Consider the following 14008-nt stretch of genomic DNA (forward strand, 5'->3'; position numbering starts at 1 on the left):
TTAAGGATGTGTTAATGGCAGTTGAAAATGGGACTTTAGCTGATAAAAAGCTTGTGGTATTAAAACTGCATAGGCAATTTGCACATCCGCCTCCTCGGAGGCTGAAAAATGTATTAATGGATGCAGGGATAAGGGATGACGACTATACTGAACTGAAAGAACAGGTTAGTGACCGCTGTGAAGTTTGTAGGAAGTACAGAAGGACACCAGCACGACCGATAGTAACCCTACCTTTGGCCAGGGATTTTAACGGCATTGTGGCCATGGACCTTAAGATCTGGGCTAAAGCAAATAATATATTTATTTTGCATTTTGTAGATTTAGCAACCAGATTTAGTCAATCAACGATTGTACGAAGTAAAGAAAAGAGAGTAATTCTGGATCAAATCGTGAAAAAATGGATAGGGACAGGAATGGATCCACCGGCAAAATTCCTTGCAGACAATGGGGGAGAATTTGCTAATGATGAGTTTAGGGATATGTGTGAAAACATGAATATCAGAGTTATGAATACGGCTGCAGAAAGCCCATTTAGTAATGGTGTCTGTGAAAGAAATCATGCTGTCATCGATGACATGCTTCGTAAAATTTTGGCAGATTGACCAAATTGCAGGCTAAATTCAGCTTTAGCATGGGCAGTACATGCAAAGAATTCATTGCAGATGGTTGGGGGCTATAGTCCTTATCAATTAGTGTTTGGTAGAAATCCTAAAAGTCCGTCCATTTTGGATGACCAGCCTCCAGCTTGGGAGGGGACTACAGTTAGCTCTGGTTTTACTGAACATTTAAATGAATTACATACAAGTAGAAAAGCTTTTTTGGAAGCAGAAGTCTCTGAAAGAATTCGCAGAACTTTAAGACATAACGTACGTCCATCAGATGCCATTTTTCAGCAAGGAGACATGGTATACTATAAGAGAGACAATTCTAATGAATGGAAAGGCCCAGGGAAAATCATAGGCATAGATGGCAAAACAATTATTTTGCAACATGGTAATCAAACTGTTAGGGTACATTCATCAAGGATAATGGGTAAAGATTACAAATTTTCAAATTTAGACAGAGCAGACAAACCTGACGAGGAACCAGAGTCATCTGGTATGCATGTGTTACAGAACTATGAGGACCAATTAACTGATATAGACAGGGTTTCTGTGGAGGAACGCAACTCTTCTGGTGAATTATAACAGGCCATTTTTCCGAAAGGGCAACTGCCAAAAGTTGGTACAAAAGTGACATACTTGCCTGAAGGGTCTAGTCAATGGAAGGATGCAACTGTTATTAGTAGAGCAGGGAAGGCCACTGGAAAGTATAAACATTGGTTGAATGTACAGCATTCAGGGGAAGGAGTCAAGACAATGGATTGGGAAAACGAAGTTCAAAAATGGAGGGCACAGAAACGCAGTGCCAGTTCAGATCGTACATCGGATAGTGAACAGGTCTGCAGGAAAGATCGAGAACTATTGAAAGGACATCCCACAGGAGAAGGGAAAGAGCACGCAGTAGCAGTACAGAACGAGATACCAGGCGGGAGAGGGGACGTAGTTTGTCAAGATCTCGGATCATGAGTAAGACTACGAAAACTAATAGGAGTAGACGCCCACATGCATGTGAGATTTTGGTGGCTTCAAATAAATTAGATGAAAAAGTTATTAAAGAAGCTAAACAGCAAGAATTGCATAGTTGGAGTGAATTTGGGGTATACGTGGAAGTACCGAATAGGGGACAAAGAGCTCTATCCCACAGATGGATTTGCACAGAAAAGGTTCTTCCGGATGGAACTTATAAGGCAAAGGCCAGGCTTGTGGCAAGGGGATTTGAAGAAAACTGAGAAGATCAGGATTTAAGGGTAGATTCACCAATGGCAGGAAAGGTTATTTTAAATATCTTCTTGGCTCTATTAGCCACAAAGGCATGGGAATGCAAATCTATAGATATAAAAGCTGCCTTTTTGCAGGGGCATCAGCTCCAGAGAGACTTTTTTCTCCGTCCTCCTAAGGAAGCAGCTAACACAGAAGGGGTACTCAGGAAGTTGAGCAAATGTGTATATGGATTAAATGATGCATCTAGAGTCTGGTATTTTTCAGTAAGGTCAGTTTTGTTAAAGTTCAGCTGTTGCCAGTTGAAAGCAGATCCTGCAATGTTTTACTGGCACTATAAAGGAAATCTTTCTGTCATTTTTATGATGCATGTCGATGATTTTTTGTGGGGTGGGACTAGTGATTTTGAAGCTATTGTAATCTCTGGTTTGAGGAAAGAATTGAGGGTTGGAAGTCAGGCTTCCGGTGCATTTAAATATATTGGACTGGAAATTGGACAGACTAAGTTAGGGGCAACTTTACGTCAGCAATCTTATTTGGAAAGCATCACCCCAATAGCAATTAGTCGTGGCCGAGTTTCACAAAAAGACGCAATGGTTTCAAAGATAGAAAAAGAGCAACTGCGATGTTTCATTGGGCAACTGAACTGGTTAGGTAGACAGACTAGACTGGACGTGAGTTTTGATGTCTTAGCGTTGAGTACAAAAATGAATAATCCCAAAGTGGAAGACATAATAAGAACAAATAAAGCATTGGTCAAACTAAAAATGCAGGAGTGTGTTTTGAAGTTCCCGGTTTTAGGTGACCTTAAGCACTTGAAACTCATAGTTTATAGTGATGTGTCCTACGCAAATTTATGTGATGGGGTTTCAAGCGCAGGAGGTTTTATAATTTTCCTTTTGGGGAACAATGGTAAATGTTGCCAGTTTGTGTGGGAAACAAAGAAAATAAGGAGAGTGGTAAAAAGCACTTTGGCTGCTGAGACGTTAAGCCTTGTAGAGGCGGTGGATATAGCTTTTTATATAAGTATAATATTGACAGAAATTTTGGGATTAGGGGGTTTGGGTAATATACCTATTGACTGTCACATAGACAATAAATCCCTGTGGGAAAATGTGCACTCTACAAAAAGTGTCAATGAAAAGAGGTTACGGATAGACATCGCAAGTTTGAAGCAGATGACGGACAGAGGGAAAATAACAAAAATTAAATGGGTCGACAGGAGCTATCAACTGTCAGACTGTTTTACGAAAAGAGGGGTGAGTTCACAGAAACTTCTGGATATTGTTAATGAAGGGCGCTTGTTTCTGTTACTTTTTTTTTCTCTTTCTCGTCCAAACCAAAAAAAGGGGGGGGGGAAAATCATGTGTGTGTTTTTGAGTTTCTTGAAATACTGTTTTCACCTAATTATTATTATTTTTCTCCAAGGAAGGGGAGACTGTTCAGTAATGAGTTAAGAGACATTGCAATTAGTTGTCTCATTTATGTTAAGTATCCATTAATTGACACTGATATGTAAAGGGGCTTCAGGTGGCCTCTGTCAGGTGGTGTGTTGTTAAGAGTTTTGAGCAGAGGCTGTGGAAGTGAAATAAATGGTGTTTGGTGAAAAGGAACAAGAACTTTAGACTCTTCATATCACAGCAACTAAAACGTTAAACAAAAGCTCCCTCTACACTGTCCCCATCAAACACTCCCAGGACAGGTACAACACGGGGTTAGATACAGAGTAAAGCTCCCTCTACACTGTCCCCATCAAACACTCCCAGGACAGGTAAAGCACGGGGTTAGATACAGAGTAAAGCTCCCTCTACACTGTCCCCATCAAACACTCCCAGGACAGATACAGCACGGGGTTAGATACAGAGTAAAGCTCCCTCTACACTGTCCCCATCAAACACTCCCAGGACAAGTACAGCACGGGGTTAGATACAGAGTAAAGCTCCCTCCACCCTGTCCCCATCAAACACACCCAGGACAGGTACAGCACGGGGTTAGATACAGAGTAAAGCTCCCTCTACACTGTCCCCATCAAACACTCCCAGGACAGGTACACACGGGGTTAGATATAGAGTAAAGCTCCCTCTACACTGTCCCCATCAAACACTCCCAGGACAGGTACAGCACGGGGTTAGATACAGAGTAAAGCTCCCTCTACACTGTCCCCATCAAACACTCCCAGGACAGGTACACACGGGGTTAGATACAGAGTAAAGCTCCCTCTACACTGTCCCCATCAAACACTCCCAGGACAGGTACAGCACGGGGTTAGATACAGAGTAAAGCTCCCTCTACACTGTCCCCATCAAACACTCCCAGGACAGCTACAGCAAGGGGTTAGATACAGAGTAAAGCTCCCTCTACACTGTCCCCATCAAACACTCCCAGGACAGGTACAGCACGGGGTTAGATACAGAGTAAAGCTCCCTCTACACTGTCCCCATCAAACACTCCCAGGACAGCTACAGCAAGGGGTTAGATACAGAGTAAAGCTCCCTCTACACTGTCCCCATCAAACACTCCCAGGACAGGTACAGCACAGGGTTAGATACAGAGTAAATCTCCCTCTACATTGTCCCCATCAAACACTCCCAGGACAGGTACAGCACGGGGTTATATACAGAGTAAAGCTCCCTCTACACTGTCCCCATCAAACACTCCCAGGACAGGTACAGCACAGGGTTAGATACAGTGTAAAGCTCCATCTACACTGTCCCCATCAAACACTCCCAGGACAGGTACAGCACGGGGTTAGATACCGAGTAAAACTCCCTCGACACTGTCCCCATCAAACACTCCCAGGACAGATACAGCACGGGGTTAGATACAGAGTAAAGCTCCCTCTACACTGTCCCCATCAAACCCTCCCAGGACAGGTACAGCACGGGGTTAGATACACAGTAAAGCTCCCTCTACACTGTCCCCATCAAACACTCCCAGGACAGGTACAGCACGGGTTAGATACAGAGTATAGCTCCCTCTACACTGTCCCCATCAAACACTCCCAGGACAGGTACAGCACGGGGTTAGATACAGAGTAAAGCTCCCTCTACACTGTCCCCATCAAACACTCCCAGGACAGGTACAGCACGGGGTTAGATACAGAGTGAAGCTCCCTCTACACTGTCCCCATCAAACACTCCCAGGACAGGTACAGCACGGGGTTAGATACAGAGTAAAGCTCCCTCTACACTGTCCCCATCAAACACTCCCAGGACAGGTACAGCACGGGGTTACATACAGAGTAAAGCTCCCTCTACACTGTCCCCATCAAACACTCCCAGGACAGGTACAGCACGGGGTTAGATACAGAGTAAAGCTCCCACTACATCTCGAGGTGCCCATGTCCTGGTTCACACTGTACTAGATTTGGGAAGTAACGAGAGCTCTATTAGTTTGATTGAGGTATTGTACTTCTCGCGAGTAAGCAGGCTGTTTGTCGGGAGTCTGGGCTTGTGTCTGAGCCTCCACTCCCCTCACTTTAATATAGCAATTTAATGCCTAGAAAAATGTGGTGATGTGCCCTTTGGTAGGAAGAATAAATGAGCTGAATATTATTTAAATGGAGACAGACGGCAGAAAGATGCAGCACAGAGGGGATTTGGGGGTCCTGGTGCATAAATCACAAAAGGCTCGCGTGCAGGTTCAACGGGTAATGGGGAATGAAAATGGAATGTTGGCCTTTATTTCAAAGGGATTGGAATATAAAAATAAGGAATTTCTGCTAAAACTATACAAGGCACGAGTTAGACCACACCTGGAATACGGTGAACAGTTTTGGTCTCCTTACCTAAGGGACGATATCCCGGCATTGGAGGCAGTCCCGAGAAGGTTCACTCGGTTGATCCCGGGTAGGGAGGGATTTTCTTATGAGGAGAGGTTGAGTAGGTTGGGGCCTGTCCTCATTGGAGTTTAGAAGAATGAGAGGCGACCTTATTGAGATAGAGAGGATTCTCAGGGGGCTCGACAGGGCCGATGTTGAGAGGATGTTTCCTCTTGTGGGAGAGTCCGGGACCAGAGGGCAGAATCTCAGAGTAAGGGGGTCGCCCCATTTCAGACAGAGATGAGGAGGAATTTCCCCTCTCGGAGGGGGGTGAATGTGTGGAATTCTTTCCCGCAGGGAGCTGTAGAGGCTGGGCCGTTAAGTATGTTCAAGGCCGAGACAGACAGATTTTTAATCGTTGAGGGAATCGAGGGTTTATGGGGCTAAGGCGGGAAAGTGGAGTTGAGGATTATCACATCGGCCCAGTCACGGTCTCATCGAATGGGCGGAGCAGGCTCGATGGGCCGAGTGGCCTACTTCTGCTGCGACGTCTCATTACCCCCACCTCCCCTCACCACGGGGCCCGTTCCCTGACTCACGGACCTTGGGCGAGTGCCACCGCTGGTCTTTCTGCAGCGCCATGAGGGCGGTATCGTCGTCCAGGTGCTCGAAGAACTCCTCGTTGTCCACCACTGTCCCATCCTCCTCCAGCACTAGGCTGATCGCCCCGGTGATGAGGAGAGCATCGAGCGCCTGCAAAAGGGGTGGGTCGAAGAGAAGCACAGCGATCAGAGCGCTCACGCGCAGCCAGGAAAAGCGGGCCGTTCAGCCCATCGAAAACCCCGCCAGCTCTCTTTTTGGCCCGCTCTATCGCCCGTTCTATTGCCGTCGCCGTGAGAGGCGGTGGCACAGTGGTATTTTCATTGGACCCGTGATCCAGAGACCCAGCTGGGGGACCTTGGGTTCGAATCCCTCCCAGACGGATGGTAGAATTCGCGGTCAATAAAAAAATATCTGGAATTTAAAGCCTATAACGCTGACCCTGGAACCTTTGCCGATTGTCGGAAAAAAACCCAACTGATTCACTAATATCCATCCCCCTCTGGGGAAAGGGAAATCTGCCGTCCTTCTCCGGTCTGGCCTACAATGATTCCAGAACCCCCCGCCCCCCGCACAGCAATGTGGCTGACTCTTAACTGCCCCCCCACTCCAAAATGGCCAAGCTAGCCCACTCCGCCAAAGGGCAGTTAGGGATGCGTGGCTGTTGGGCGGGGGGGGGGGGGGGGTCGCAATAAATGCAAGGGCCCCGCCACCGATGTCCACAACTCCCGAAATAATACAATTTAAAAATTCTATCAATCCCTTCCGCTGTCACTTACCCCCGGAGGGAACATAGAACATTACAGCGCAGTACAGGCCCTTCGGCCCTCGATGTTGCGCCGACCTGTGAAACCACTCTAAAGCCCATCTACACTATTCCCTTATCGTCCATATGTCTATCCAATGACCATTTGATGCCCTTAGTGTTGGCGAGTCCACTACTGTTGCAGGCAGGGCATTCCACGCCCTTACTACTCTCTGAGTAAAGAACCTACCTCTGACATCGGTCCTATATCTATCTCCCCTCAATTTAAAGCTATGTCCCCTCGTGCTAGACATCACCATCCGAGGAAGAAGGCTCTCACTGTCCACCCTATCCAATCCTCTGATCATCTTGTATGCCTCAATTAAGTCACCTCTTAACCTTCTACTCTCTAACGAAAACAGCCTCAAGTCCCTCAGCCTTTCCTCATAAGATCTTCCCTCCATACCAGGCAACATTCTGGTAAATCTCCTCTGCACCCTTTCCAATGCTTCCACATCCGTCCTATAATGCGGCAACCAGAATTGCACGCAATACTCTAAATGCGGCTGCACTAGAGTTTTGTACAGCTGCAACATGACCTCATGGCTCCGAAACTCAATCCCTCTACCAATAAAAGCTAACACACCGTACGCCTTCTTAACAACCCTCTCAACCTGGGTGGCAACTGAGTGAGTTGCGGGGGTCATTCAGCCTCGCTGCGTTTGAAAATGCAGGCTATTTTTCAACCCAATCTTACTCTGGATGTGCGTGTGGCTCCCAGCATTTATTTCCCGTCCCTAATTACCCCTCCAACTGAGTTGGCTTGCTCAGCCATTTCAGAGAGGCGCAAGTTAAGAGTCAAGCACAGATTGATGTGTGTGGAGGGGCGTGGGGTCTGGAGTCACATGTAGGCCAGACCGGGTGAGGACGGCAGATTTCCCTTCCCCTAAATGGGGGACATTAGTGAACCAGATGGGTTTTATTTTTACCAACAGTTGATGATAGTTGTCACGGTCATCATTACTGGGATTAGTGCCATGTATTCCAGATTTTATTAATTGAGTTTAATTCCACCTCTGCCCAGGGCATTAACCTGTGGCCTCTTGATTACTAGTCCAGATTAGTTACCTCGACACCTAGTCTCCACTCCCCCCCGCCCCCTCACCCCAATCTTTTGTGCACGTGTAGATTTTGTTGAATGACCATTTTCCAGGCGCACCCTTGTACCTCACTGTTAAAGCATGTGTGGTGTGTGTGCAATATTACCGTAAGTGGGTGGATCCTGACTAAAGAGGAAAGCGAAGAAGGGCAGGGAGAGTGGAGAGATAGAGTGAGGACCTACCCCTGTGTAGAACACTGTGTGTGTGTCTGTGGGGCGAGTGTATGTGTTTGTGTGCAACTGGGGGGATGAGAGTGTGCCCGTGTGGAGTCTGCCTTTAGTGTTGGGTGGGGTTACTGGGTTATGGGGATAGGGTGGAGGTGTTGACCTTGGGTAGGGTGCTCTTTTCAAGAGCTGGTGCAGACTCGATGGGCCGAATGGCCTCCTTCTGCACTGTAAATTCGATGAACTATGCACGTGCATGTGGCGGGGGTGCGTGCGTGTGTGGGGGGAAGAGAGTGTGTGTGTGTGGGGGAGCGAGTGTGTGTGTGTGGGGGAGCGAGTGTGTGTGTGTGGGGGAGCGAGTGTGTGTGTGGGGGAGCGAGTGTGTGTGTGTGGGGGAGAGGGAGTGTGTGGGGGCGGGAGAGAGAGTGTGTGTGGGGGAGAGAGTGTGTGTGGGGGAGCGAGTGTGTGTGTGGTGGGGGGTGAGAATGTGTGTGTGGAGCGGAGAGAGTGTGTGTGGAGCGGAGAGAGTGTGTGTGGGGGGGAGAGAGTGTGTGTGGGGGGGAGAGAGTGTGTGTGGGGGGGAGAGAGTGTGTGTGGGGGGGAGAGAGTGTGTGTGTGGGGGAGAGAGTGTGTGTGGGGGAGAGAGTGTGTGTGGGGGAGAGAGTGTGCGTGGGGGAGAGAGTGTGTGGGGGTGGAGGGGAGAGAGTGTGTGTGTGGGGGGGGAGAGAGTGTGTGTGTGTGTGGGGGGAGAGAGTGTGTGTGTGTGGGGGGGAGAGAGTGTGTGTGTGTGTGTGGGGGGAGTGTGTGTGTGTGTGGGGGGGGAGAGTGTGAGTGTGTGGGGGGAGAGTGTGAGTGTGTGGGGGGAGAATGTGTGTGTGGGGGGAGAATGTGTGTGTGTGGGGGGAGAGAGTGTGTGTGTGTGGGGGAGGGGGGAGAGAGTGTGTGTGTGGGGGGGAGAGTGTGTGTGTGTGTGGGGGAGAGTGTGTGTGTGTGTGGGGGAGAGTGTGTGTGTGTGTGGGGGAGAGTGTGTGTGTGTGGGGGAGAGAGTGTGTGTGTGGAGGGGAGCGAGTGTGTGTGTGGGGGGGGGGTGAGAATGTGTGTGTGGAGCGGAGAGAGTGTGTGTGGGGGGGAGAGAGTGTGTGTGGGGGGGAGAGAGTGTGTGTGGGGGGGAGAGAGTGTGTGTGGGGGGGAGAGAGTGTGTGTGGGGGGGAGAGAGTGTGTGTGGGGGGGAGAGAGTGTGTGTGGGGGGAGAGAGTGTGTGTGGGGGGAGAGAGTGTGTGTGGGAGAGAGAGTGTGTGTGGGGGAGAGAGTGTGTGTGGGGGAGAGAGTGTGTGTGGGGGAGAGAGTGTGTGTGGGGGAGAGAGTGTGTGTGGGGGAGAGAGTGTGTGTGGGGGAGAGAGTGTGTGGGGGTGGAGGGGAGAGAGTGTGTGTATGGGGGGGGAAGAGAGTGTGTATGTGTGGGGGGAGAGAGTGTGTGTGTGTGGGGGGGAGAGAGTGTGTGTGTGTGTGGGGGGGGGGGAGTGTGTGTGTGTGTGGGGGGGGGAGTGTGTGTGTGGGGGGAGAGTGTGAGTGTGTGGGGGGAGAATGTGTGTGTGTGGGGGGAGAGAGTGTGTGTGTGGGGGAGAGAGTGTGTGTGTGGGGGAGAGAGTGTGTGTGTGGGGGGGAGAGTGTGTGTGTGTGTGGGGGAGAGTGTGTGTGTGTGGGGGGAGAGTGTGTGTGTGTGGGGGAGAGAGTGTGTGTGTGGAGGGGAGCCAGTGTGTGTGTGTGGGGGGTGAGAATGTGTGTGTGGAGGGTGAGAATGTGTGTGTGGGGGGAGAGAGAGTGTGTGGGGGGATAGAGTGTGTGTGGGGAGAGAGAGTGTGTGTGGGGGAGAGAGTGTGTGTGGGGGAGAGTGTGTTTGTGGGGGAGAGAGTGTGTGGGGGTGGGGGGGAGAGAGTGTGTGTGTGTGGGGGGGAGAGAGTGTGTGTGGGGGGAGAGAGTGTGTGTGGGGGGGAGAGAGTGTGTGTGGGGGGGAGAGAGTGTGTGTGGGGGGGAGAGAGTGTGTGTGGGGGGGAGAGTGTGAGTGTGTGGGGGGGAGAGTGTGAGTGTGTGGGGGGGAGAGTGTGAGTGTGTGGGGGGGAGAGTGTGAGTGTGTGGGGGAGAGTGTGTGTGTGTGGGGGAGAGTGTTTGTGGGGGAGAGAGTGTGTGGGGGTGGAGGGGAGAGAGTGTGTGTGTGTGGGGGAGAGAGTGTGTGTGGGGGGGAGAGAGTGTGTGTGGGGGGGAGAGAGTGTGTGTGGGGGGGAGAGAGTGTGTGTGGGGGGGAGAGAGTGTGTGTGGGGGGGAGAGAGTGTGTGTGGGGGGGAGAGAGTGTGTGTGGGGGGGAGAGAGTGTGTGTGGGGGGGAGAGTGTGAGTGTGTGGGGGGGAGAGTGTGTGTGTGTGTGGGGGAGAGTGTGTGTGTGTGTGGGGGAGAGTGTGTGTGTGTGTGGGGAGAGTGTGTGTGTGTGGGGGAGAGAGTGTGTGTGTGGAGGGGAGCGAGTGTGTGTGTGGGGGGGGGGTGAGAATGTGTGTGTGGAGCGGAGAGAGTGTGTGTGGGGGGGAGAGAGTGTGTGTGGGGGGGAGAGAGTGTGTGTGGGGGGGAGAGAGTGTGTGTGGGGGGGAGAGAGTGTGTGTGGGGGGGAGAGAGTGTGTGTGGGGGGGAGAGAGTGTGTGTGGGGGGAGAGAGTGTGTGTGGGGGGAGAGAGTGTGTGTGGGAGAGAGAGTGTGTGTGGGGGAGAGAGTGTGTGTGGGGGAGAGAGTGTGTGTGGGGGAGAGAGTGTGTGTGGGGGAGAGAGTGTGTGTGGGGGAGAGAGTGTGTGTGGGGGAGAGAGTGTGTGGGGGTGGAGGGGAGAGAGTGTGTGTATGGGGGGGGGGAAGAGAGTGTGTATGTGTGGGGGGAGAGAGTGTGTGTGTGTGGGGGGGAGAGAGTGTGTGTGTGTGTGGGGGGGGGGGGAGTGTGTGTGTGTGTGGGGGGGGGAGTGTGTGTGTGGGGGGAGAGTGTGAGTGTGTGGGGGGAGAATGTGTGTGTGTGGGGGGAGAGAGTGTGTGTGTGGGGGAGAGAGTGTGTGTGTGGGGGAGAGAGTGTGTGTGTGGGGGGGAGAGTGTGTGTGTGTGTGGGGGAGAGTGTGTGTGTGTGGGGGGAGAGTGTGTGTGTGTGGGGGAGAGAGTGTGTGTGTGGAGGGGAGCCAGTGTGTGTGTGTGTGGGGGGTGAGAATGTGTGTGTGGAGGGTGAGAATGTGTGTGTGGGGGGAGAGAGAGTGTGTGGGGGGATAGAGTGTGTGTGGGGGGAGAGAGTGTGTGTGGGGGAGAGAGTGTGTGTGGGGGAGAGTGTGTTTGTGGGGGAGAGAGTGTGTGGGGGTGGGGGGGAGAGAGTGTGTGTGTGTGGGGGGGAGAGAGTGTGTGTGGGGGGAGAGAGTGTGTGTGGGGGGGAGAGAGTGTGTGTGGGGGGGAGAGAGTGTGTGTGGGGGGGAGAGAGTGTGTGTGGGGGGGAGAGTGTGAGTGTGTGGGGGGGAGAGTGTGAGTGTGTGGGGGGGAGAGTGTGAGTGTGTGGGGGGGAGAGTGTGAGTGTGTGGGGGAGAGTGTGTGTGTGTGGGGGAGAGTGTTTGTGGGGGAGAGAGTGTGTGGGGGTGGAGGGGAGAGAGTGTGTGTGTGTGGGGGAGAGAGTGTGTGTGGGGGGGAGAGAGTGTGTGTGGGGGGGAGAGAGTGTGTGTGGGGGGGAGAGAGTGTGTGTGGGGGGGAGAGAGTGTGTGTGGGGGGGAGAGAGTGTGTGTGGGGGGGAGAGAGTGTGTGTGGGGGGGAGAGAGTGTGTGTGGGGGGGAGAGTGTGAGTGTGTGGGGGGGAGAGTGTGAGTGTGTGGGGGGGAGAGTGTGAGTGTGTGGGGGGGAGAGTGTGAGTGTGTGGGGGGGAGAGTGTGTGTGTGTGGGGGGGAGAGTGTGTGTGTGTGGGGGGGAGAGTGTGTGTGGGGGGGGAGAGTGCGTGTGGGGGGGAGAGTGTGTGTGGGGGGGAGAGTGTTTGTGGGGGAGAGAGTGTTTGTGGGGAGAGAGTGTTTGTGGGGGAGAGAGTGTTTGTGGGGGAGAGAGTGTGTGTGGGGGAGAGAGTGTGTGTGGGGGAGAGAGTGTGTGTGGGGGAGAGAGTGTGTGTGGGGGAGAGAGTGTGTGTGGGGGAGAGAGTGTGTGTGGGGGAGAGAGTGTGTGTGGGGGAGAGAGTGTGTGTGGGGGAGAGAGTGTGTGTGGGGGAGAGAGTGTGTGTGGGGGAGAGAGTGTGTGTGGGGGAGAGAGTGTGTGTGGGGGAGAGAGTGTGTGTGGGGGAGAGAGTGTGTGTGGGGGAGAGTGTGTGTGTGGGGGAGAGTGTGTGTGTGGGGGAGAGAGTGTGTGTGGGGGAGAGAGTGTGTGTGGGGGAGAGAGTGTGTGTGGGGGAGAGAGTGTGTGTGGGGGAGAGAGTGTGTGGGGGGGAGAGAGTGTGTGTGGGGGGAGAGAGTGTGTGGGGGGGAGAGAGTGTGTGTGGGGGAGAGAGTGTGTGTGGGGGAGAGAGTGTGTGTGTGGGGGGATAGAGTGTGTGTGGGGGGATAGAGTGTGTGTGGGGGGGATAGAGTGTGTGTGGGGGGATAGAGAGTGTGTGGGGGGATAGAGTGTGTGTGGGGGGAGAGAGTGTGTGTGGGGGGAGAGAGTGTGTGTGGGGGAGGGTGTGTGTGTGGGGGAGAGAGTGTTTGTGGGGGAGAGAGTGTGTGGGGGTGGAGGGGAGAGAGTGTGTGTGTGTGTGTGGGAGAGAGTGTGTGTGGGGGGGAGAGTGTGTGTGTGGGGGGGAGAGTGTGTGTGTGGGGGGGGAAAGTGTGTGTGTGGGGGGGGGAGAGTGTGTGTGTGGGGGAGAGTGTGTGTGGGGGGAGAGAGTTTGTGTTTGGGGGGGAGAGTTTGTGTGGGGGGGAGAGAGTGTGTGTGTGTGGGGGGGAGAGAGTGTGTGTGTGTGGGGGGGAGAGAGTGTGTGTGTGTGGGGGGGAGAGAGTGTGTGTGTGTGGGGGAGAGAGTGTGTGTGTGTGTGTGGGGGAGAGAGTGTGTGGAGGGGGGAGAGTGTGTGCGTGCGTGGGGGGAGAGAGTGTGCGTGCGTGGGGGGAGAGAGTGTGCGTGCGTGGGGGGAGAGAGTGTGCGTGCGTGGGGGGAGAGAGCGTGTGTGTGGAGGGGAGAGTGTGGGGGGAGAGAGTGTGTGTGTGGGGGGAGAGAGTGTGTGTGTGGGGGGAGAGAGTGTGTGTGTGGGGGGAGAGAGTGTGTGTGTGGGGGAGAGAGTGTGTGTGGGGGAGAGAGTGTGTGTGGGGGAGAGAGTGTGTGTGGGGGAGAGTGTGTGTGTGGGGGAGAGTGTGTGTGTGGGGGAGAGAGTGTGTGTGGGGGAGAGAGTGTGTGTGGGGGAGAGAGTGTGTGTGGGGGAGAGAGTGTGTGTGGGGGAGAGAGTGTGTGTGGGGGAGAGAGTGTGTGTGGGGGAGAGAGTGTGTGTGGGGGAGAGAGTGTGTGGGGGGGAGAGAGTGTGTGGGGGGGAGAGAGTGTGTGGGGGGGAGAGAGTGTGTGGGGGGGAGAGAGTGTGTGGGGGGGAGAGAGTGTGTGGGGGGAGAGAGTGTGTGTGGGGGAGAGAGTGTGTGTGGGGGAGAGAGTGTGTGTGGGGGAGAGAGTGTGTGTGGGGGAGAGAGTGTGTGTGGGGGAGAGAGAGTGTGTGTGTGTGTGGGGGAGAGTGTGTGTGTGTGGGGGAGAGAGTGTGTGTG

General features: G+C 52.9%; 1 protein-coding gene across 1 annotated transcript in view; it reads right to left on the reverse strand.

The window, feature by feature from the left end:
- Nucleotides 1–6183: 6183 nt before the first annotated feature.
- The window catches only part of LOC140406369 (lipid transferase CIDEB-like), a gene marked incomplete at its 3' end in the record, with an annotated part of 94624 nt that continues 86799 nt past the window's right edge, over nucleotides 6184–14008 (reverse strand). Inside the window, exon 3 of the mRNA XM_072494456.1 lies at nucleotides 6184–6333. Within this exon, the coding sequence (XP_072350557.1) occupies nucleotides 6184–6333 (150 nt within the window). The remainder of the gene's footprint in view (nucleotides 6334–14008) is intronic.

Source organism: Scyliorhinus torazame, unplaced genomic scaffold (genome assembly GCF_047496885.1).
Source record: "Scyliorhinus torazame isolate Kashiwa2021f unplaced genomic scaffold, sScyTor2.1 scaffold_509, whole genome shotgun sequence".
Taxonomy (NCBI): domain Eukaryota; kingdom Metazoa; phylum Chordata; class Chondrichthyes; order Carcharhiniformes; family Scyliorhinidae; genus Scyliorhinus; species Scyliorhinus torazame.